Source organism: Salvelinus namaycush, chromosome 4, assembly GCF_016432855.1.
Source record: "Salvelinus namaycush isolate Seneca chromosome 4, SaNama_1.0, whole genome shotgun sequence".
Lineage (NCBI taxonomy): Eukaryota > Metazoa > Chordata > Actinopteri > Salmoniformes > Salmonidae > Salvelinus > Salvelinus namaycush.
Window position 1 is genome coordinate 27555794 of NC_052310.1, and position 24337 is coordinate 27580130.

Below are 24337 nucleotides of genomic sequence, written 5' to 3' on the forward strand. Positions count from 1 at the left end.
GCCCAGGTCAGCAGCCAATCCCTTATCCCCGTGGGAACATAGATGCGCTCATTGCGGGCTCCCTCTCTAGAGTCTGGCGGATGTCCACATCTACATCTCAGACCACAGGGGCTACAACTCGAGAGGAAGGGATTATAGGTGCCCACCTTGCTTTGTGTTGATTCAGCCTCCTTGCTGTCCGTATGTACTCCAGGTTCCGATGGTCGGTGAGGATGACGAATGGGTCCTTGGCGCCCTCAAGCCAGTGTCTCCACTCCTCTAATGCCAACTCTCGATCATCAACGTCGTAATTCCTCTCTGCAGGGGACAGTTTCTTACGAATACACACACGGATACAATTTCTGTGGATTACCATGTCGTTGAGACAGAACTGCCCCCATGAGCAATGTGATCCTCCAAAAGGTAGCCGAGTATACCAGGATGTCGTCGATACACACGACCACCTGGCATCCGAGCATGTCCCGGAACACTTCATTGATGAATGCCTGGAACACTGACGGAGCATTGGCTAAGCCAAATGGCATCACCAAGTACTCGTAGTGACCAGACATTGTGCTACAAAGCTGTTTTCCATTCATCCCCCTCCCTGATGCAGATGAGATCGTAAGCATTCCGCAGGTCCAACTTGGTAAGAAAAACGGGCCCTGTGGAGCTGTTAGATGGCTGCCAGCACCAACGGGAGAGTGTAACAGTACTTGGTGATTTCATTGAGTCCTCTGTAATCAATACATGGGTGTAACCCTCGATCCTTCATGGCCAGGAAGAAGAAACCTGCCGACGCAGGAGAAGTGGACATGCGGGTGAAACCTTGTTGGAGCTCCTCATGGATGTACTCCTCCATGACCTGAGTTTCAGCCACCGACAGAGGGTCGATGCATCTGCGCGGGGGTGCAGAGCCTGCAAGCAGGTAGATGGCCCAGTCCCAGGGGCAATGGGGAAGGAGACATGTGGCGGGTTTTGGAAAATACCTCCTGCACGTTCTGGTATATCGCTGGGATGTTGGGCTGAAGGGCAACCACAGGCCTCTCAACCGACGTGGAACCACAGGGGACGGGGAAGCAGGTACTCCGGCATTCGGGTGCCCAGTTTGATTTTCATCCTCGACCATGAGATGGTGGGATTGTGGTGTTGAAGCCAAGGGAGGCCAAGGATGATCTTGTGAGCTGGTGTACTGGTGATGAAGGAGATGTTCTCCTGATGGATGGACTCCACGGTGAGGTTGAGTGGTTTTGTGATGTGTGTGATGGTCCCGGAACCTAATGGCCGATTATCGAGGGCTTGAACAGGGAAAAGAGAGGAGAGCGGGTATGAGGTGATGTTGAGAAAGGAGGCAAGGGTCTGGTCAATTAAGTTCCCTGCGGCACCGGAATCCACAAATTCTGTACAAACAGTACATAAGGGATAGTCAACTAGTGCGATCAACACCAAAAAAGGTTTGGCAGAAAGTGATGAAGAGGGGATACTCACACCTGCCCCAGGAGGTGGAAGATTACGTGACCGTCCCTCTGCTCTCATGGCTCCCAAGTTGGTACGTACCAACATCGCTGGAGCTGGTGCCCCCCTTGACCACAATAGAGCCCCAGTTGTCTCCGTCTGCGTCATATCTGCAGCGGGGAGGCATGTGACCCCTACCACCATGGGTTCAGACTCTGATCAAAGTGTTCACTGAGAGAGGGAGAGAAGCAATGAGTGCCGACGCTCCCGAAGAAGGCTATCCAGAAAGATGGCCATCGCGATGAGTGCGTCCAAGGAGGGGTTGTCGTCTGAACCTCCCCTCGCATTCCCCTTCTGAATAGCGTACAAAGAGCCGGCTCATTCAATCTGCTGGATGCTGCTACTGTCGGGAAGGTGAGTGCGTACTCGGCAGCCGTCTGGTCCTCCTGACGTAGTTGAAGTAGGCGCTCACCCCCATCTCTGCCCTCCAGTGGATGATGGAGATACCACTGAACCGAGCCATGAACCACTGATACGAATCCAGCTTCTCCTCTCCCAGACGGCCGTGACCCATTCCAACACCCGTCCATTCAGAAATAACCATGGCAACCTTGGACCTCTCAGTGGTAGGCGCTCCCTTCTGGTGCGCAAAGTAGAGGGAGCACTGTAGTAGGAAGCCACGGCATTTAGATGGGGTGCCGTCATATTTATCTGGGAGAGGGCCTCCCGAGTGGCGCAGTGGTCTGAGGCAATGTATCGCAGTGCTAGCTGTGCCACCTTTTATTTATTTATTTATTTGTATTTCACCTTTATTTAACCAGGTAGGCCAGTTGAGAACAAGTTCTCATTTACAACTGCGACCTGGCCAAGATAAAGCATAGCAGTGCGACAAAAACAACAACAGAGTTACATATAAACAAATGTACAGTCAATAACACAAAAGAAAATAAAAATAGCAAGATATGTGTACAGTATGTGCAAATGTAGAAGAGTAGGGAGGCAGGCAATAAATAGGCCATAGAGGTGAAAATAATTACAATTTAGCATTAATACTGAAATATTATATGTGCAGATGATGATGTGCAAGTAGAGATACTGGGGTGCAAAAGAGCAAGAGGGTAAGTAATAATATGGGGATGAGATAGCCGGGTGCGTTATTTACAAATTGGCTGTGTACATGTACAGTGATCGGTAAGTTCCAATCATTGGCAGCAGAGAACTGGAAGGAGAGGCGGCCAAAGGAAGTGTTGGCTTTGGGGATGACCAGTGCAATATACCTGCTGGAGCGCGTGCTACAGGTGGGTGTTGCTATGGTGACCAGTGAGCTGAGATAAGGCGGGGCTTTACCTAGCAAAGACTTATAGATGGCCTGGAGCCAGTGGGTTTGGCGACGAATAGGTAGCGAGGGCCAGCCAATGAGAGCAAACAGGTCGCAGTGGTGGGTAGTATATGAGGCTTTGGTGATAAAATGAATGGCACTGTGATAGACTAGATCCAGATTGCTGAGTAGAGTGTTGGGGGCTATTTTGTAAATGACATCGCCAAAGTCAAGGATCGGTAGGATAGTCAGTTTTACGAGGGTATGTTTGGTGGCATGAGTGAAGGAGGCTTTGTTGCGAAATAGCAAGCCAATTCAAGATTTAATTTTGGATTGGAGATGCTTATTAATGTGAGTCTGGAAGGAGAGTTTACAGTCTAACCAGACAACTAGGTATTTGTAGTTGTCCACATATCCAGGGTAATGATGCTAGTCAGGCAGGAGGGTGCGGGCAGCAACCGTTTGAAGAGCAATCACTTAGTTTTACTAGCATTTAAAAGCAGTTGAAGGCCACGGAAGGAGTGTTGTATAGCGTTGAAGCTCATTTGGAGGTTTGTTATCAAAGTGTCCCAAGAAGGAACAGATGTATACAGAATGGTGTCGTCTGCGTAAAGGTGGATCAGAGAATCACCAGCAGCAAGAGCGACATCATTGAAATAAACAGAGAAAAGAGTCGGCCCGAGAATTGAACCCTGTGGCATCCCCATAAAGACTGCCAGACGTCCGGACAACAGGCCCGCCGATTTGACACACTGAACTCTATCTGAGAAGTAGTTGGTGAACCAGGCAAGGCAGTCATTTAAGAAGCCAAGTGTCACGTTCCTGACCTGTTTTCTGTTGTTTTGTATGTGTTTAGTTGGTCAGGACGTGAGCTGGGTGGGAATTCTATGTTGTGTGTCTAGTTTGTCTGTTTCTATGTCCAGCCTAATATGGTTCTCAATCAGAGGCAGATGGTAATCGTTGTCCCTGATTGAGAATCATATATAGGAGGCTTGTTTTGTGTTGGGATTTTGTGGGTGTTTGTTACCTGTCTCTGTGTTTGTGTTCTGCACCAGATAGGTCTGTATCGGTTTTGCACATTTGTTATTTTGTATGTTGTTTGTAGTGTTTCACTTGTTCTTGTATTAAACATGTTGAACACTAGCCGCGCTGCACTTTGGTCCTCTCCTTCACCTATGGAAGAAAGCCGTTACAGAAACACCCACCAAACCCGGACCAAGCAGCGTGGCAACGGGCAGCAGCAACAGCAGCAGCGGTACAAGGAGGAATGGACATGGGAGGAGATTCTGGACGGAGAAGGACCCTGGGCAGAGCCAGAGGAGTGTCGCCGTCCCAAAGCGGAGCTGGAGGCATCAAAAGCGGAGAGGCGGCATTATGAGGCGCTTGCAAGGCAGAGTGGCTGGAAACCCGAGAGGCTCACCCAAAAATTTCTTGGGGGGGGGCTAAAGGGGAGTGTGGCGAAGCCGGGTTGGATACCTGAGCCAACTCCCCGGGCTTACCGTGGAGTGAGAGGGCGTCGTACTGGTCAGACACCGTGTTATGCGGTAAAGCGCACGGTGTCCCCAGTACGCGTGCTTAGCCCAGTGCGGGCTATTCCACCTTGCCGCACTGGGAGGGCTAGGTTGGGCATCGAGCCGGATGTCATGAAGCCGGCCCAACGTATCTGGCCTCCAGTACGTCTCCTCGGGCCGGCGTACATGGCACCAGCCTTACAGGTGGTGTCCCCGGTTCGCCTGCATAGCCCAGTGCGGGTTATTCCACCTCGCCGCACTGGCAGGGCTACGGGGACCATTCAACCTGGTAGGGTTGGAGAGGCTCGGTGCTCAAGAGCGCGTGTCCTCCTTCACGGTCCGGTATATCCGGCGCCACCTTCCCGCCCCAGACCAGTACCACCAGTGCCTACACCACGCACCAGGCTTCCAGTGCATCTCCAGAGCCCTGTTCCTCCTCCCCGCACTCGCCCTGAGGTGCGTGCCCTCAGCCCGGTACCTCCAGTTCCGGCACCACGCACCAGGCCTACTGTGCGCCTCAGCAGGTCAGAGTCGGCCGTCTGCTCAACGCCGCCTGGACTGCCTGTCTGCCCAGCGCCGTCTGAGCTGCCTGCCTGCCCAGCGCCGTCTGAGCCATCTGTCTGCCCAGCGCCGTCTGAGCCATCCGTCTGCCCAGCGCCGTCTGAGCCATCCGTCTGCCCAGCGCCGTCTGAGCCATCTGTCTGCCCAGCGCCGTCTGAGCCATCCGTCTGCCCAGCGCCGTCTGAGCCATCCGTCTGCCCAGCGCCATCTGAGCCATCTGTCTGCCCAGCGCCATCTGAGTCATCCGTCTGCCACGAGCCATTAGAGCCGCCCGTCTGTCCCGAGCCATTAGAGCCGTCCGTCAGTCAGGAGCCGCTAGAGCCGTCCGTCAGTCAGGAGCTGCCAGAGACGCCAGCCAGTCAGGAGCTGCCAGAGACGCCAGCCAGTCAGGAGCTGCCAGAGACGCCAGCCAGTCAGGAGCTGCCAGAGACGCCAGCCAGTCAGGAGCTGCCAGAGACGCCAGCCAGTCAGGAGCTGCCAGAGCTGCCCTACAGTCATGAGCTGCCCTACAGTCATGAGCTGCCCTACAGTCATGAGCTGCCCTAAAGTCATGAGCTGCCCTCCAGTCATGAGCTGCCCTCCAGTCATGAGCTGCCCTCCAGTCATGAGCTGCCCTCCAGTCATGAGCTGCCCTCCAGTCATGAGCTGCCACTCAGTCCGGAGCTGCCACTCAGTCCGGAGCTGCCACTCAGTCCGGAGCTGCCACTCAGTCCGGAGCTGCCATTAGTCCGGAGTTGCCCCTCTGTCCTGAGCTACCTCTCTCCTGAGCTACCTCTCTGTCCTGAGCTACCTCTCTGTCCTGAGCTACCTCTCTGTCCTGAGCTACCTCTCTGTCCTGAGCTACCTCTCTGTCCTGAGCTACCTCTCTGTCCTGAGCTACCTCCTAAATCATGTGGGGGCCTTGGGGAGGATTCTTAGGCCAAGGTCGTGGGCGAGGGTCGCCACTCAAAGGACGCTAAGGAGGGGGACAAAGACAGTGGTGGAGTGGTGTCCTCGTCCTGCGCCGGAGCCGCCACCGCGGACAGATGCCCACCCAGACCCTCCCCTTGAGTTTTAGGGGTGCGCCCGGAGTTCGCACCTTGAGGGGGGGGTTCTGTCACGTTCCTGACCTGTTTTCTGTTGTTTTGTATGTGTTTAGTTGGTCAGGACGTGAGCTGGGTGGGAATTCTATGTTGTGTGTCTAGTTTGTCTGTTTCTATGTCCAGCCTAATATGGTTCTCAATCAGAGGCAGATGGTAATCGTTGTCCCTGATTGAGAATCATATATAGGAGGCTTGTTTTGTGTTGGGATTTTGTGGGTGTTTGTTACCTGTCTCTGTGTTTGTGTTCTGCACCAGATAGGTCTGTATCGGTTTTGCACATTTGTTATTTTGTATGTTGTTTGTAGTGTTTCACTTGTTCTTGTATTAAACATGTTGAACACTAGCCGCGCTGCACTTTGGTCCTCTCCTTCACCTATGGAAGAAAGCCGTTACACCAAGGCTATTGAGTCTGCCGATAAGAATGCGGTGATTGACAGAGTCGAAAGCCTTAGCCAGGTTGATGAATACGGCTGCACAGTATTGTCTTTTATCGATGGAGGTTATGATAACGTTTAAGACCTTGAGCGTGGCTCTCATGCACCCATGACCAGCTCGGAAAACAGATTGCATAGTGGAGAAGGTATGGTGGGATTTGAAACGGTTGGTGATCTGTTTATTAACCTGGCTTTCGAAGATTTTAGAACGGCAGGGCCGGATGGATATACAGTAGGTCTATAACAGTTTGGGTCTAGAATGTCTCCCCCTTTGAAGAGGGGGATGACCGCGGCAGCTTTCCAATCTTTGGGGATCTCAGACGATACGAAAGAGAGGTTGAATAGGTTAGTAATAGGGGTTGCAACAATTTCGGTGGATCATTTTAGAAAGAGAGGGTCCAGATTGCCTAGCCCAGCTGATTTGTAGGGATCCAGATTTTGCAGCTTTTTCAGAACATCAGCTGTTTGGATTTGGGTGAAGGAGAAGAGTTGCTGCAGGGGGTGCTGAGGTGTTGGCTGGGGTAGGGTAGCCAGGTGGAAAGCATGGACAGCCATGGAAAAATGCTTATTGAAACTATCAATTATCGTAGATTTATCGGTGGTGAAAATGTTTCCTATCCTGCTCGCTGAAGTGCTTTAGGGAGCGTTTGACAGTGATGAGGGGTTGTCGTTTGACCGCGGACCCATTACGCAACCAGGCAATGAGGCAGTGATCGCTGAGATCCTGGTTGAAGACAGCAGAGGTGTATTTAGAGGGCAAGGAACATGTGTAACCACGTCAGCCCAGGACATCCACATCCGGCTTCTTCACCTGCGGGATCGTCTGAGACCAGCCATCCGGACAGCTGATGAAACTGTCCGAAACCGTCTCAGGGAAGCTAGTCTGCATGCTCATCGTCCTCACCAGGGTCTAGACCTGACTGCAGTTGGTGTCGTAACCGACCTCAGTGGGCAAATGCTCACCTTCAATGGCCACTGTCACGCTGGAGAAGTGTGCTCTTCACGGATGAATCCTGGTATCAACTGTACCAGGCAGATAGCGTGTATGGTGTCGTGTGGGTGAGCGGTTTGCTGACATCAATGTTGTGAACATAGTGCCCCATGGTGGCAGTGGGGTTATGATATGGGCAGGCATTAGCTTCAGACCATGAACACAATTGCGTTTTATCAATGGTGAGAGATCCTGAAGCCCACTGTCGTGCCATTCATCGGCCGCCATAACCTCATGTTTCAGCATAATACTGCACGGCCCCATGTCGCAAGGATCTGTACACAATTCCTGCAGGCTGAAAATGTTCCAGTTTTTCCATGGCCTGCATACTCACCAGACATGTCACCCATTGAGCATGTTTGGGATGCTCTGGATCGACGTGTACGACAGCATGCTCCAGTTCCCGCCAATATCCAGCAACTTCGCCCAGTAATTGAAGAGGAGTGGGACAACATTCCACAAGCCACAATTAAGAGCCTGATCAACTCTATGCGAAGGAGATGTGTTGCGCTGCATGAGGCAAATGGTGGTCACACCAGATACTGACTGGTTTTCTGATCCACGCCGCTACTTTTTTTTCAAAAGGTATCTGTGACCAACAGATGTATATTTGTATTCCCAGTCATGTGAAATTCATAGATTAGGGCCTAATGAGTTTATTTCAATTGACTGATTTCCTTATATGAACTGTAATCCAGTAAAATATTTGAAATTGTTGCATGTTTTATTTATTTTTTAAATTTTTGTTCAATGTACTTTTGGCTGTAACTGTATGAAAATACCCTGAAATAAAAGGTGACATTCTGTACGGTCACCTCATATGATACAAATCCAAAATGCTTGAATATAGAGTCAAATTTAAAATGTTAGGTTCACTGTCCAAATACATATGGTGAGGGCTGTATAACATTTCCAGTATTGATAATCAATCACATTATGAAAGAGTTTGGGGGCCCAGAGCCATGGTCCCCTGAGAGAACCTTTTGGAATGTAAACGTTGTTTACATGCAGTACCAGTCAAAAGCTTGGACACACCTACTCATTCAAGGGTTTTTCCTTATTTGTACTATTTTCTACATTGTAGAATAATAGTGAAGACATCACAACTATGAAATAACACCTATGTAATGTTGTAGTAACCAAAAAAGTGTTAAAAAAATCTACATATATTTTAGATTTTAGATTCTTCAAAGTAGCCACCCTTTGCCTTGATGAAAGCTTTGCACACTTTTGGCATTCTCTCAACTAGCTTCACCTGGAATGCTTTTCCAACAGTCTTGAAGGAGTTCCCACATATACTGAGCACTTGTTGGCTGCTTTTCCTTCATTCTGCGGTCCAGCTCATCCCAAACCATCTCAATTGGTGAGGTGATTGTGGAGGCCAGGTCATCTGATGCAGCACTCCATCCACTCTCCTTCTTGGTCAAATAGCCCTTACACAGTGTGCTTTGAGTCATTGTCCTGTTGAAAAACACATGATAGTCCCACTAAGCGCAAACCAGGTGGGATGGCGTATCACTGCAGAATGCTGTGGTAGCCATGCTGGTTCAGTGTGCCGTGAATTCTAAATAAATCACTGGCAGTGTCACCAGCAAAGCACCCCCACACCTCCTCCTCCATGCTTCAAGGTGGGAACTACACACGTGGAAATCATCTATTCACCTACTCTACATCTCACAAAGACACAGCGGTTGGAACAAAAAAAATCTAATTTGGACTCATCAGACCAGAGGACAAATTTCCAACGGTCTAATGTCCATTGCTCATGTTTCTTGACCCAAGCAAGTCTCTTCTTCTTATTGGTGTCCTTTAGTAGTGGTTTCTTTGCAGCAATCCGACCATGAAGGTCTGATTCAAGCAGTCTCCTCTGAACTGTGATGTTGAGATGTGTCTGTTATTTGAACACTGTGAAGCATGTATTTGGGCTACAATTTCTGAGGCTGGTAGCACTAATGATCTTATCCTTTGCAGCAGAGGTAACTCTGGGTGTTCCTTCCCTGTGGTGGTCTTCGTGAGAGCCAGTTTCATCATAGCGCTTGATGGTTTTTGCGACTGCGCTTGAAGAAACTTTCAAAGTTCTTAAAACTTACGGATTGACTGACCTTCATGTCTTAAAAGCAATGATGGACTGTCGTTTCTCTTTGCTTATTTGAGCTGTTCTCGTCATAATATGTACATTGTCTTTTACCAAATAGGGCTATCGTCTGTATACCACCCCTATCTTGTCACAACACAACTGATTGGTTCAAACGCAATAAGAAGGAAAGAAATTCCACAAATTAACTTTTAACAAGGCACACCTGTTAATTGAAATGCATTCCTGGTGACTACCTCATGAAGCTGGTTGAGAGAATGCCAAGAGTGTGCAAAGCTGTCATCAATGCAAAGAGTGACTACTTTGAAGAACCTAAAATATATTTTGATTTGTTTAACACTTTTTTGGTTACTACAACATTCCATATGTGTTATTTCATAGTTTTGAGGTCTTCACTATTATTCTACAATGTAGAAAATAGTAAAAATAAAGAAAAACCCTTTTGACTGGTACTGTATGTCTAGGGTGGTTCCTGGGGTTGCCTGCGAATTGTCTCTATATGGATGTGGTTCTGCATATCATCTTAGTTCAAATAACTGATCCTGAGTCTGACCATGAACTTTCGTTGCAAAGAAGCCTCATGTGCCAGTGTTCTGAACAGTGCTTAATGAGCACAGCCTATGGCTTGTCTATAGCCAGCACCATGGAGAGCGGCACTATTTATTTAGTTTTTTTAGGTCCTGTTGTTTGTGTGTAAGGTTTGCTTGTACAGTATGAACCGTAACTCCACAAAAAAAGTTCCCTCGCAGGAAAATAAAAGTTCCTTGTATTGTATGGTTAGCATATTCACTTTGGTCACCAATAATTGGTGTTTGACAGTCCAGCAGGTCTGTCGACTGATAACTGCCCCTGGAACAATTTCACAGTTGCCTTCCAGGTGCAGTAGAACATTTTGAGAATGGAGAGATATACCTCAAAATTGTGAAGTACAATTTGTAAAGGTGGATAGTGCAAAATAAATCAAGATGGTCTGGAGATGGGATGAAATATCTCACAGGGAGCAATGCATGGCAGGCAATCAGCATGCTTTATTTTTAGAATAGTAGTTATGTCAGAAAGATTGGAAAACTAGTGTAATGTGTTTTTTGGCAACTTTTTAAAAAGTTTAATGCTCTCTACACAGCTGAGAAATTGGCTCAAGAAAGGTCCTCATGCTTTAGTAGAATGACAGAACAGTTCATTCTGACCATAGAAATATAAAACCCAATGGGGGCATTGTAAAATAAAGTGTATAATGTTACACATTGGAAGAGTATCAACAAGTACTACTTTGTAAAAAAATATATATATATATATAATATTTGGAATAAAATACAATATGAAGACAGTTTGCAAGCTAGTTTGCAGGCTGCATCCAAAACTCCTAAGTTCCACACAAAAATACAGGAAGACCTCTACAGAAGAGAATGTGGAAGAAACCCTTGTTTACACCCGTTTATATCGGTCAGAAAACACACATGCTAATATTGGTTTAGAAAGGACCAGATCTGCACAGTAATAAGATCACATGCTCTTCCATTTCCAGGAAAATAGAGATATACTATTGTAGGGACTGTACATTTCATCATGATTATTATTAGTATCGGTGCAGAGGGATTACTCAGTGTGCAGCAACACACGCACAGGAGCCAGAGCCAAATACGATTACACAACAGGGGTCAAGGTTACATGCTCATCTCACGCTTAACATATTTTAAGTCAAAGATACCAACACACACACTGTGTTACCAGCTGCATGCCACTACCCACCATTTTCACTGCACCTTATCAACACAAAATCCAAACACTTCCTCTGTCAAGCATGTAACACACACACAAATAATGGACACACCTCACCTCATGTGTTAACTCCTTTTACTTTTAATAGTCAAAATTACAAAATAATAACATGATCTCTATACTTCATCTAATAAAATAATAACGTAATATTCATGATCACGGTAAGCATCAACTGTTTTTTGCTCTAACTGTTCAGACATGCATACTGTTGAGAAATATAAAAATATAATAAATACATCCCATTAGTATTCTTAATGAATCCATGACTAAGACTTAAAATAGTTCCGAATAAAATAATTAAAATGCAGTTGAGTACAATAAGGCATTACGATGTGTCACAAGAGCTGTACAGGTTCCTAGAATAGAGGTATTTTTTTGTTGTTGCTTAACGCGGGAAACCTAAAAACTTTTAATAAAACACTACTTTTCTCAACAGGAAGAACAAGTCTCCAAATTAAATAATTAGAAGCATTTTTTAATATTTTTTTTAAAATATAACATACCAACACTAAACTGATTAAATGAAGCACTTCACAACAAAACCAGGATTTGTTGAAAGCATACCAGGGGTGGGCCATCGAATGCTAGTATAGAGTTCCTGGCTATTCTTATCTCGACATGACCTTTAAAGCCCCTCCATGACGTCACTCTTAACCACTGAAAAAGTCAAACAATCAAAGATATCTGAGGAAAGGGGACCTTTCTCCTCAGATTCATGGAGAGCGGTAAGTTATAATACGAGGTGTATTCTGAATGCTGTGTGCTATACATGGTGGTGTTAATGAATTCGTTTTAATATGGTGGACTCGTCCTAGGAACAAAACAAAAAACACTATGGCAATAACAGTTACAAAGAAATAAAATGGCAGACAAGAGTACAATTCATTTGACTGAATCAATCGATACTTTCTTAAAATATTTGTTTTCAACCATCTCTAGCGTAGTAAGGGGGACTGCTGCTAACGTTCTTGTAGGTAGTATTCGCTAGCTTCACTAATGCAAATGGTGTTTTTAGGTGTCAGTGAACTATGTCATGAATGTGGCTGTACAGTTGCAGTAATAAGAATAACCACTATGTATTAAATGTGGTTGTGCCCAAAGAGGAAGACGCAGAGCAATTGCATCTTTACGAAACCTGTCTGAACCTTCAGCGGATTCAACGTCGACATTTTTAAGGTGCTTGACACTCCTTTGCCAATTGTTTCTCTCTCTCTCCACTGTACCTGAAACACATCAATGCAGAACACCCCTCCACTGTTCATAAACACCAACACAGTACCCACTGGGCACAGACATCAATTCAACGTCTATTCCACATTGGTTCATTGAAATGACATGGAAACAACGTTGATCCAACTAGTGTCTGCCCAGTGGGTATGGGCTAACCTCCAGATCCAGCGTTGGCCCTATTTAAAACAGACTACATCCATATGCTCACAGCGTTACACAATTAAAAACGTCACATCTACTCCTCTTCATTTCTGGAGGATAGCAGCCCCTGACTTATGTGCAATTCACCCCCTGAACCTCTCATTCACTTTCAGAATAGACTCTTCTACACACCCCCTTGTTATATCATGTTCCTATTACATCACTCCCCAACTTACTACAAGGCTATCTTATGAATGTTTGGAGAAGAGAGCGACAAAATAAACAAAAGGAGAGGTGGTTGGTGTGACTGACATTGAGTTACAGTACATGGTGCATTACTAGCAGAGGGGAGTAGTTGCTGGGACTGAGGGAGGGCAAGGGGGAGAGAAAGGAGGGAGGGAGAGGGATAGAGCAGACAAGTCCACAGTGTCATAGGAGTACTGAAAGGGTGAGAGAGTTCAGCCATGTTGGGGACACATCTGTATTTGTCGTTATCAAGCATCATCGAATCAGCGTACAGGACATACAATGTCCCCCTCCTCCTCGCTCTACAACATTCTCTCTCTCTCTCCCCTAAGCCAGACCCCTCTTTCCATTTCCCCCCCTCTTCCTCTAGCTATGGTACTCAGAACAGCCAAAGTTTACAACTGAGGCTCTCCCCTAAGCAAGCCTCCTAACCTTATTACTACGGGTCTTAGGGACTCAAGTGGCTGAAGTTCAACTGCGTCTCTGCTCTGCTAACTGTGGGACTGAGGTTGTATGCTGGAGCAGTCCGACACCAGCAGGTCCACCACTGCGTTGCTGTTGATGTAGACGGTTGGGGCGGACACCATGTTGCTGAGGGACACGGAGGAGCTGGACGCCCCGCTAGCGGTAACAGTGCCGGAGGAGCCCCCTTGGCCCCCAGTACTGTGGGTGCCCATGTGGCCCTGCAGCTGGGTGGGGGTCTTGCAGTGCACCCCGCACAGCTGGCACACAAGAACACCACTTGAGCCCGTGCCGCCGAAGCCGCCAGCGCTCTCCTTCCACTCCTGGCCGTGGTGCTTCTGGGCGTGGACGCGCAGGTAGGTCAGAGTGGTGAAGCCTGGAGGAGACGGAGAGAGTTAGCAGTTAACGTCATTTTAAGCCTTTACAAGTAACGCTTTATAGAGTACGGTAGGCAGGCTAGAATGAAAACGTTCTAGATAATGATATTTAGTATGGAGAATTATTAAGTGTGTGTGTTCCAGGACTTGACAATTGTTTATTAACCATTTAATAAAACCATTTCTAAACGTTGAATGTTTATTAACATCTTATAAACCAAACTCGAAACGTTTATTTATACACTACCGGTCGAAAGTTTTAGAACACCGACACATTCAAGTTTTTTTTTATACTATTTTCTACATTACAGAATAATAGTGAAGACATCAAAACCACAAAAACACATATGGAATGTAGTAACCAAAAAAAAGTGTTAAGATTCTTCAAAGTAGCCACCCTTTGCCTTGATGACAGCTTTGCAAACTCTTGACATTCTCTCAACCAGCTTCACCTGGAATGATTTTCCAACAGGTTTGAAGGAGTTCCCACATATACTGAGCACTTGTTGGCTGCTTTTCATTCACTCTGCGGTCTGACTCATCCCAAACCATCTCAATTTGGTTGAGGTCGGGGGATTGTGGAGGCCGGGTCATCTGATGCAGCACTCCATTACTCTCCTTCTTGGTAAAATAACCCTTACACAGCCTGGAGGTGTGTTTTGAGTCATTGTCCTGTTGAAAAACAAATGATAGTCCCACTAAGCCCAAACCAGATGGGATGGTGTATCACTGCAGAATGCTGTTGTAGCCATGCTGATTAAGTGTGCCTTGAATTCTAAAAAAATCACAGTGTCACCAGCAAAGCACCCGCACACCATCACACCTCCTCCATGTTTAACGGTGGGAACCACACATGCGAAGATCATCCGTTCACCTACTCTACAACCAAAAATCTCCAATTTGGACTCCAGACCAAAGGACAAATCTCCACCAGTCTAATGTCCATTGCTTGTCTTTCTTGGCCAAAGCAAGTCTCGTCTTATTATTGGTGTCCTTTAGTAGTGGTTTCTTTGAAGCAATTCGACCATGAAGGCCTGATCCCCACAGTCTCCTCTGAAGAGTTGATGTTGAGATGTGTCTGTGACTTGAACTCTGTGAAGTAGTTATTTGGGCTGCAATCAGAGGTGTAGTTAACTCTAATGAACTTACCATCTGCAGCAGAGGTAACTCTGGGTCTTGCTTTCCACAAATTAACTTTTAACAAGGCACACCTGTTAATTGAAATGCATTCCAGGTGACTACCTCATGAAGCTGGTTGAGAGAATGCCAAGAGTGTGCAAAGCTGTAATCAAGGCAAAGGTTGGCTACTTTGAAGAATCTCAAATCTAAAAGATATTCTGATTCGTTCATCACTTTTTTGGGTAGTACATGATTCCTTCCAAGTGTTATTTTATAGTTTTGATGTCTTCACTATTATTCTACAATGTAGAAAATTGTAAAAATAAAGATTGAATAAGTAGGTGTCCAAACTTTTGACTGGTACTACATAGACTTTTTTTGAACTTTTACCCCTTTTTCATGATATCCAATTGGTAGTTACAGTCTTGTCCCATCACTGCAACTCCCCTACATACTCGGGAGAGACGAAGGTCGAGAGCCATGCATCCTCCAAAACATGACTCTGCCAAGCCGCACTGCTTCTTGACACACTGCTCACTTAACCCAGAAGCCAGCCGCACCAATGTGTAGGAGGAAACACCGTCCAGCTGGCGACGGAAGTCAGCCCGCAACAAGGAGTCGCTAGAGAGCAATGGGACAATCCCGGCCTGCCAAACCCTCCCCTAACCCAGATGACGCTGCGTCAATTGTGCACCGCCTCATGGGTCTCTCGGTCACAGCCGGCTGTGAAAGAGCCTGGTATTGAACCTGGGTCTGTAGTGACTTAGACCGCTGCGCTACTCGGGAGGCCGTAAAACGTTTATTAACATCTTATAAACTATTTGTGAACCCTTTCATCAAACAATACAAGTTGTTGACAGACACTCACTGCGGTTACAGATATGGCAGGAATGGTGCTGCGATTGGTTGTGCACCCTCATGTGATCGGTGATGTAGGCAGCCGACAGGAGCTTGCCGCAGATGTGGCACGGTACCTTCTCCTCGTGGCGGATCATATGAGCACGTAGCCGGTCCCTCGTGGCGAAGCTGGACTCGCACGTCTAAACACATCGAGAGTGATGAGGAATGACTGGTTATCAATAAAGACACAGAAGGCAGCAGTTTAATAGCAAAACAATCTCTCATTGTATTTAATTCAGGGTTGGGGTCAATTCATTCAATTCAGGAAGTAAACTCAAATTGGAATTTCGGTTTACTTCCTGAATTGAAATGGAATTGATCCCAATCCCAATTCTATTACAATGGATAGTTATGGTACGAAGGATTTAAAGTACAGAGAAGCAAATTGATGGCTAAGAATGACTGTATTGAGATTTGAGAGGTGTAAAAGGATATAAAGTAGCACAAACATCAAGTACCGGACACTTGAAGGGTCGTTCAGATGAGTGAACTTGTCTGACATGACTATTGAGATGATCAGGCCTGAAAGAAGTGAGAGATAGAAAGGGGTAAGACAACAACACCTTGTTATAGACTTTCTCCAGCAGAAACTGTGAATCTGTGAAAGGGACATTACATTCAAACTTCGTCAGATGTTTTTTGACCGCAATAAGTTTTCTTTTGAGATAAATTCAAGTCCCAGGCCACAAACCATTATGAATGAAAAAGATAAGCACCATGTAATTCCCAAATTTTTGGTGCTTACATTTTCTATTCAGACAACCAATGGCATGGGATGTGGACTTATCGACTACTTTTGAGGTGTGAAAACATGTGACAGACCTGATCTTGGAATGTAACGTCCCTTTAAAGTAGCAATCAGCAGTAGAAACAATAAAGTGTTTTCCCCATCCCTGTTTCGGTAAAATGCTGAGGGATGGGGCTGGACAAATGTAACCACTTTCAAATTCATAGACAGAGCTATGGAATCAAGGACTGACCATCCTTGATATCAAAATTCCATTTTTTAACCATATTTTGAGGCTATATAGTGTTTGTTTACATTGGAAGACACAAAAAGTAATTCAGCCACAAGAGCATTAGTGAGGTCGGGCACTGATGTTGGGCGATTAGGCCTGGCTCGCAGTCAGCATTCCAATTCATCCCAAAGGTGTTCTATGGAGTTGAGGTCAGCGCTCTGTGCAGGTCAGTCAAGTTCTTCCACACCAATCTTGACAAACCATTTCTGTTTGGACCTGGCTTTGTGCATGGGGGCATTTAATGCTGAAAGAGGAAAGGTATAATACATTATGCAAATAGTTTTGCCACAGTTGTAAGCACAGAATCGTCTAGAATGTCATTGTATGCTGTAGCGTTAAGATTTCCCTTCACTGGAACTAAGGGGCCTAGCCCGAACCATGAACAACAGCCCCAAACCATTATTACTCCTCCACCAAACTTTACAGTTGGCACTACGCATTTGGACAGGTCGCGTTCTCCTGGCATGCGCCAAACCCAGATTCGTCCGTCCGACTGCCAGATAGTTCCCGAGGGCCGCAGCGGTCTAAGGCACCGCATCTCAGTGCAATAGGCGTCACTACAGTCCCTGGTTCGATTGCAGGCTGTATCACATCCGGCCGTGATTGGGAGTCCCATAGGGCCGCGGACAATTGGCCCAGCGTTGCCCGGGTTTGGCCGGGGTAAGCAGTTATTGTAAATAAGAATTTGTTCTTAACTGACTTGCCTAGTTAAATAAAGGTTACATTTAAAATAAAAATGGTATAGCGTGATTTGTCACTCCAGAGAACACGTTTCCACTGATCCAGAATCCAATGGCAGCGAGCTTTACACCACTCCAGCTGACCCTTGGCATTGCACATGGTGATCCTAGGCTTGTGTGCGCCTTTGAAACACATTTCATGAAGCTCCCGACGAAAAGTTATTGTGCTGACGTTGCTTCCAGAGGCAGTTTGGAACTCGGTAGTGAGTGTTACACGAAACCCAAACCGGCTGCGTGCGTGCGCCATCGTGCATGAATGCATTTTGTCCCCCCACACCAAACGCGATCACGACACACAGGTTAAAATATCAAAACAAACTCCGAACCAATTACATTAATTTGGGGACAGGTCGAAAAGCATTAAACATTTATGGCAATTTAGCTAGCTAGCTTGCACTTGCTGGCTAATTTGTCATATTTAGCTAGCTTGCTGTTGCTAGTTATTTTGTCCTGGGATATAAACATTGACCTGTTATTTTACCTGAAATGCACAAGGTCCTCTACTCTAACAATTAATCCACACATAAAACGGTCAACCGAATCGTTTCTAGTCATCTCTCCTCCTAGGCTTTTTGTTCTCTTGACTTTATATTGTAATTGGCAACTTTCATAAATTAGGTGCATTACCGCCACTGACCTCGTTCGTCTTTGTCACCCACGTGGGTATAACCAATGAGGAGATGGCACGTGGGTACCAATGAGGAGATGGGAGAGACAGGACTTTCAGCGCGATCTGCGCCACAAATAGAACGACTTCTATTTTAGCCCTTGGGAACGCAGACGCTCGTTGGTGCACGTGAGCAGTGTGGGTGCAATCATTGAATAATATAGATTTCAAAATGTATTTTGCGATGCGAGCGGTGTAGTCAGCCTGTTACAGACGAGTTTTACGTGCTACGTGCTTCAGCATCTGGCGGTCCCGTTCTGTGAGCTTGTGTTGCCTACAACTTTGATGCTGAGCCGTTATTGTGAAGCAGAAACGTCTATGAGCAACAACAGCACTTACAGTTGACAAGGGCAGCTTTAGCAGAGCAGAAATTTGACCAACTGACTTGTTGGAAAGGTGTAATCCAAGGACGGTGCCACGTTGAAAGTCACCAAGATCTTCAGTAAGGCCATTCTACTGCCAATGTTTGTCTTTGGAGATTGCTTGATTTTATACACCTCTCAGCCATGGGTGTGGCTGAAATAGCCCAATCCACAAATTTGAAAGTGTCCACATTTGTATATACAGTGCATTCGGAAAGTATTCAGACCCCTTGACTTTCCACTTTATGTTACACACTTATTCTAAAACGGATTAAATAATCCCCCCCCTCATCAATCTACACACAATACCGCATAATGACAAAAACAGGTTTCTAGAAATGTATGCAGATGTATAAAAAAACAACTTAAATATTACATTTACATAAGTAGTCAGTCCCTTTAATCTGTACTTTGTTGAAACACCTTTGCCAGCGATTACAGCCTGGAGGCTTCTTGGGTATGGCGCTGCAAGCTTGGAACACCTGTATTTGTGGAGTTTTTCCCATTCTCCTCTGCCGATCCTCTCATGTTCTGTCAGGTTGGAGTGGGAGTGTCGCTGCACAGCTATTTTCAGAGATGTTTGATCGTGTAATCATGGCTGTGTGCTTAGAGTCTTTGTCCAGTTGGAAGGTGACCTTTGCCAGTCTGAGGTCCTGAGTGCTCTGGAGCAAGTTTTCATCAAGGAGCTCTCTGTATTTTATTCTGTTCATCTTTCCCTCGATCCTGAATAGTATCCATGTCCCTGAAAAACATCTCAACAGCACAATGCTGCCACCACCATGCCTAACTGTAGGGATGGTGCCAGGTTTCCTCCAGACGTGACGCTTGGCATTCAGGTCAAAGAGTTCAATCTTGGTTTCATCAGACCAGAGAATCTTGTTTCTCATGGTCTGAGAGTCCTTTAGGTGTCGTTTGGCAAACTCCAAGCGTGCTGTCATGTGCCTTTTACTGAGAAGTGGCTACCGTCTGTTCACTCTACCATAAAGGCCTGATTGGTGGAGTGTTGCAGAGATGTTTGTACTTCTGGAAGGTTCTCCCACCTCCACAGAGGAACTTTGGAGCTCTGCCAGAGTGACTAATGGGTTCTTGGTTACCTCCCTGACCAAGGCCCTTCTCCCCCGATTGCTCAAGGGCAGAAGACGGCCAGCTCTAGGAAGAGTCCTGGTGATTCCAAACTTCTCTATTTAAGAATGGAGGCCAGTGTGTTCTTGAAGACCTTCACTGCTTCGGACAATTCCTACGACCTCATGGCTTGGTTTTTGCACTGACATGCTCTGTCAACTGTGGAACCTTACATAGACAGGTGTGTGCCTTTCTAAATCATGTCCAATCAATTGAATTTACCACAAATGGACTCCAATTAAGATGTAGAAACATCTCAAGTATGATCAATGGAAACAGGATGCACCTGAGCTCAATTTCGAGTCTCATAGCAAAAGGGTCTGAATACGTAGGTAAATAATGTTTCTCTTTTTATTTGTAATATTTTTTTTTTTTTAACTACCTGTTGTTATTATGGGGTATTGTGTTGATTGAGAAAATAATTTAATACATTTTAAAATAAGGCTGTAACGTACAAAATGTGGAAAAAGTCAAGGGGTCTGAATACTTTCCGAATGCACTGTATAGTGTATCATACATTTGATTGCCCCGTTAAGCCCAGTGTATCACTGAGGCACAAAGCAGAAGAAAACGGCCCTAAATGCAGGGAAAGGTACTATCTGAAGAAAATAATTATGTTGCCTGCCCTAATGAACATGACCCTGCTCTCTGGCTCAATGAACACGACCCTGCTTTTTCTGGCCTATAGCATGCCACTCTCACCTGGAGAAAGCCTTGGCACAGTGAGGGCACACATATGGTTTCTCCACACCGCCTTGGTGAGAGCGCACGTGGTGGCTCATGCGGTCCTTCCTCTTGAACCGCTGCTGGCAGATGGGACAGGAGAAGGGTTTCTCATCCGAGTGGGAGAGACGGTGTCGGTTTAAGTGGTACACATCTCGGAAAGCCTTCCCGCACGTCTCACAGGCGTGGTTCTTCCGCACGGGGTTGGGGTTGGGGTTCGATGGCCGCTGGGGGGGGATGATTAGAAAGAGATGCGCTTACAGTACAGTTTTTTATTTATTGTAGTAGTCGATAATTACACATGCATCTGTGTAGATTATTGACATATCATATTGTCCATTCTTAGGGTCTTTCCGAACCACTCAGACACACACGGCTCGCGACACCTAGATCATTCCTCTGGGCCATTTGCCTAACATGCCGAATTCCCTTTATTCACACAATCTCCATAAAGACCATGCAAGAGGAAGCTAAATTATACTTTTCTTTTTCACGGACGACAACAACAACCTCCAGAAGCGCCATGACCCACCTGTACTGTCGCCCCCGCCACCATGACGACAGCAGCAGGAGGAGCATGGGGGTTAACTCTAGCCACTACGCTCGCCATGGCAACCCCTTCGCCATCCTGACTACCCAGAGCTGGCAGCTGGGACGCCAGCATGCTGGGAGGGGGGAGAGGGGGAGGAACGGAGAGGTGAAGCAGGGAGAGGGGGACCGTATGCCTCTCCGCCCTCTCTCCCGACACCGCATGCGCCGGCCCTGCGCCACCGCCAACCTCCTTTGCCCCCTCCTCCTGCTCCCCTGCTCCTGCTCGCCTCATGCGTACCCCTGTATGGACCGACTGGTGTCGCCGCAGGTTGTAGTTGTTCTTGAACTGCTTGCTGCATATGGCACAGATGTGTGGCACACGGGCAGGCCGGGAAGTTGTCTTCACTGTAGGACAAAAGAGCGGAAGAAGAAAGGGAATGAGAAATGAAGACATGGAAATGCTCATTAATAATAATAATACCCCAATAAATTCTAAATATAACGGTATGAAGACAGCATAATGTTTATTTTTTAAATTTAACTAGGCATGTCAGTTAAGAACACATTTTTATTTACAATGGCAGCCTACCCCGGCCAAACCCTCCCTTAACCCGGACGACGCTGGGCCAATTGTGCACTTCCCTATAGGACTCCCAATCACGGCCGGTTGTGATACAGCCCCGAATCGGACCTGGGTAAGTAGTGACGCCTCTAGCACTGCAATGCAGTGCCTTAGACTGCTGCGCTACTCAGGATTCCCTTAAGTAATGTATCATATTATAACAGACATTTTGTTTAGCTATCTGCATTACATCCTTTTCAACTTAATTGCTGGTAACTGGTGAAAAATCAATAGTATTTATATGTATTTCACACCCCGTGATTCTCTCACCAGGTAAGGGTTCTTCATTGAGGGCAGCAGTGTCCACCGTGGAAGGAGGCTGGGCTATGTTCTCTGTGGGAGGGGTCTGAGGAGAGGCAGTATGGACTGGTAAGAGTTCTGATTGGAGGGTCCCCTCCACTTGGTTTTGGGTGGGAGTAGTCTGGAGAAATAAACACTGATCTATTAGCATAAAGTCACTGCATTGTATACCACCAACAACATTTTGCTGTGCCAGGAGTACCCCTTCATGTGCATTTTACCAGTAAGGCTATTGTCTCATGAGTCTTCTCAAGTACCCCCAGGGGTCCTAGTAACCCTGATTGGGAACCACTGGTCTAGACTAGATGCTACTTTGCATCACATAAATGTTTAGGCCCTGGAGCAGCGGGGCACAAATTCTTCAAAAGCCAATCTTCTGAAAAGCGCGCACACAAACACAAGAAAGAAGGTCAATTAAGACTTACCTGGAAGAGAAAATTGCTCCAAGCAGCATCCATTTTGAACCAAAGTGACGAAGAGTATAAAGTCAGTTAAGTAATCCTGATTGCGATTCGACAGTGAATCGTTGGCATATTCTTTAATCACCCTATTGGCTATTGAGGCGCGAATATCTAAGTAAACAGTATTCAAATGCAGCAAGAAGAGTATGCTATCGATCATCCGAAAGGGACGTGCAACTATTACAAAAAAATGTACTAATAGAAGGATTCAAGCTATTCGTATTCACGCAGGCGTTACGATTAGGCTGACTAGGCGGTCTGCCTGAGTGGAATTGCCTGGTCCAATAGTGGCCTATTTCTCTTTGACTGTGGTTTCTAACTTTAATTTAGAAAAGCACTATTATTTAAAAAACGTATATCTTTTGGCATTGATGACTTTCAAACCAAATATGTGTGCACAAAAATCTGTTATTTATATAGCCGTAGTCATACATAATAGCTAGATTTTAAAATTAAATGAATGCATTTTACGCACAATGCGAACTATTATCAGCGTTATAATAAACGCATTTGAAAGAGTAGCAGTTCATGCTTTTGAATTTATTAATAAATTTGTCCGATTTCCCCCAATAGGCCAATCGGGTGTTTGTCGAAGCCTCGTTGTTGGATTCAAGCCCTGACCCTGGCAAAGAGCGCTCGCTCCGGGCCGCAGCCTATCGCTCCACCTCGGCTGCTCAAATGCGAGGATGTCATCTTTCTTTTTTTATCGCTCGCTCTCCCTCCTCCCTCCCTGTCTCTTTCTTCCTTTTCTTTTTAAATTCCTCTTTCTTCTCCCCCTCCTCTCCTTTTCTCGCACGACTATGTCCCAGTTGCTCTTAAAGGGATCGGATTTCTCTTCGGACACCCCCTTTCATTTCCGTCTCCCTCATGGAGCACATGCATTCGGCCCCTCCTACTCGGGATTTCGTCCGACAGACATTTCACTACAGTATTTCTCAGACCGTCACAAATATGTCTGCCGTTTCTATATAGAGCTCCTCCGCAGCGCACGCGTACTAGGAAAACGGTGAGAAAAACGTTCCATACAAGTGTATCTTAAAGGGCGGGACGCACGGACGCAATTGTGGGGATGGCAGTGTCAGATATAAAACACGCACAGCTACAGGACAAAAACAACATAGGCTATCAAAACGTTTTCATATCCGATAACTGTCGTATCTAGTATAGCCTATCTTTTTCTTGGTTTGTATAGGCTACATAAACATGCAGGATGCAATTATGACAAAAATAACCCTTCAATCAATTTGGGAATATGCTCAAGCCTAAGCAAATTAATGCTAATTGTAATATACATATATATATATAAAAAAAAAGACAGGAACACCAATGTTTATCATTCATTTTTATTTTGTATTACTTTGCTTTTACCCTCTTGTTCAAAACATTTTAAAGAACCCTATTCTTTTCCCTCAAGCTTGGAATCCCCTGATTGGAATGTTCAACTATGTTTACATATTAACTGAAAATTTCCCCTTTGCAAACCATAAAGTACAAGTCCACACAGAGCAGTCCATATCATCATCTAACCAGCTATGTCTGTGACAAAGGAATTAGGATCTCTACTTCCTGATGTCCATCATGATTTCCTAGACCTTAAGATAACACCATTTACTGCACCACTCCCCAATACCTATGAATTAGCATGTTATGTTACCAACCATCCATCCACATATCAAAACCCACTAGTCTTATTTATATAAGGAGTTTTCTGCATGCACTGGGACTTGTCAGAGCTGGTGTTTTTGAGATTGAATAAATAAATCACCCTGTTTGTACAAAGGAACAGAATCTCAGAATCCCTAGTTATAAACAGAGTCTTAGCTAACTGAATGAGGCAAACCCCTTTAATTAAGAAAGGGGAAGTTAAGTATTTTAGTAATATGGCCCTGGTGAGTGTAGGCTTAACTACACAACAAATGGTTGACAACCCTTGACCTTAAAACTTACTTCAACTTGCAGCACAAGCTCACTGACAAGTGGCTCGCACCTTGCAATGATGGTGTGCACTGTGAGATTATCATCTAAATTGTGCACCATTCTTTATCTTTGAACTCCATTTTGTTCTTCATGCTAGAATATGTGTGGGCTCGGTAGAATAAATCATCGTGAA

General features: G+C 45.9%; 1 protein-coding gene across 4 annotated transcripts; it reads right to left on the reverse strand.

Moving 5' to 3' along the window:
* Window positions 1–11265: 11265 nt before the first annotated feature.
* On the reverse strand, window positions 11266–23177 carry maz (MYC associated zinc finger protein). Of its 4 annotated transcripts, none has more exons than XM_038991634.1 (7): window positions 22192–23177; window positions 21737–21812; window positions 20846–21249; window positions 20293–20540; window positions 16130–16202; window positions 15649–15820; window positions 11266–13660 (listed from the first exon to the last, which is right to left on the reverse strand). In XM_038991634.1, exons 1-7 carry the CDS (start codon window positions 22222–22224, stop codon window positions 13314–13316), a joined length of 1353 nt encoding a protein of 450 aa, XP_038847562.1. In that variant the 5' UTR covers window positions 22225–23177; the 3' UTR covers window positions 11266–13313. The 4 variants fall into 4 exon arrangements, with proteins under 4 accessions (XP_038847562.1, XP_038847563.1, XP_038847560.1 ...); XM_038991635.1 differs by having other exon boundaries at window positions 21143–21249; window positions 21737–21887; XM_038991632.1 differs by having other exon boundaries at window positions 21737–21887; window positions 22192–23176.
* Window positions 23178–24337: the final 1160 nt, after the last annotated feature.

Excerpts from the sequence above, each read along its gene's own strand:
- maz (XM_038991632.1), bottom strand. The coding sequence starts at position 22,224 with ATGGATGCTGCTTGGAGCAATTTTCTCTTCCAG. Across the intron at positions 15,821-16,129 it reads TCAAGTGTCCGGTACTTGAT|ACGTGCGAGTCCAGCTTCGC; the intron begins GTTTGTGCTACT and ends CGATGTGTTTAG. Across the intron at positions 13,661-15,648 it reads CTGCCATATCTGTAACCGCA|GCTTCACCACTCTGACCTAC; the intron begins GTGAGTGTCTGT and ends CGTCTCCTCCAG.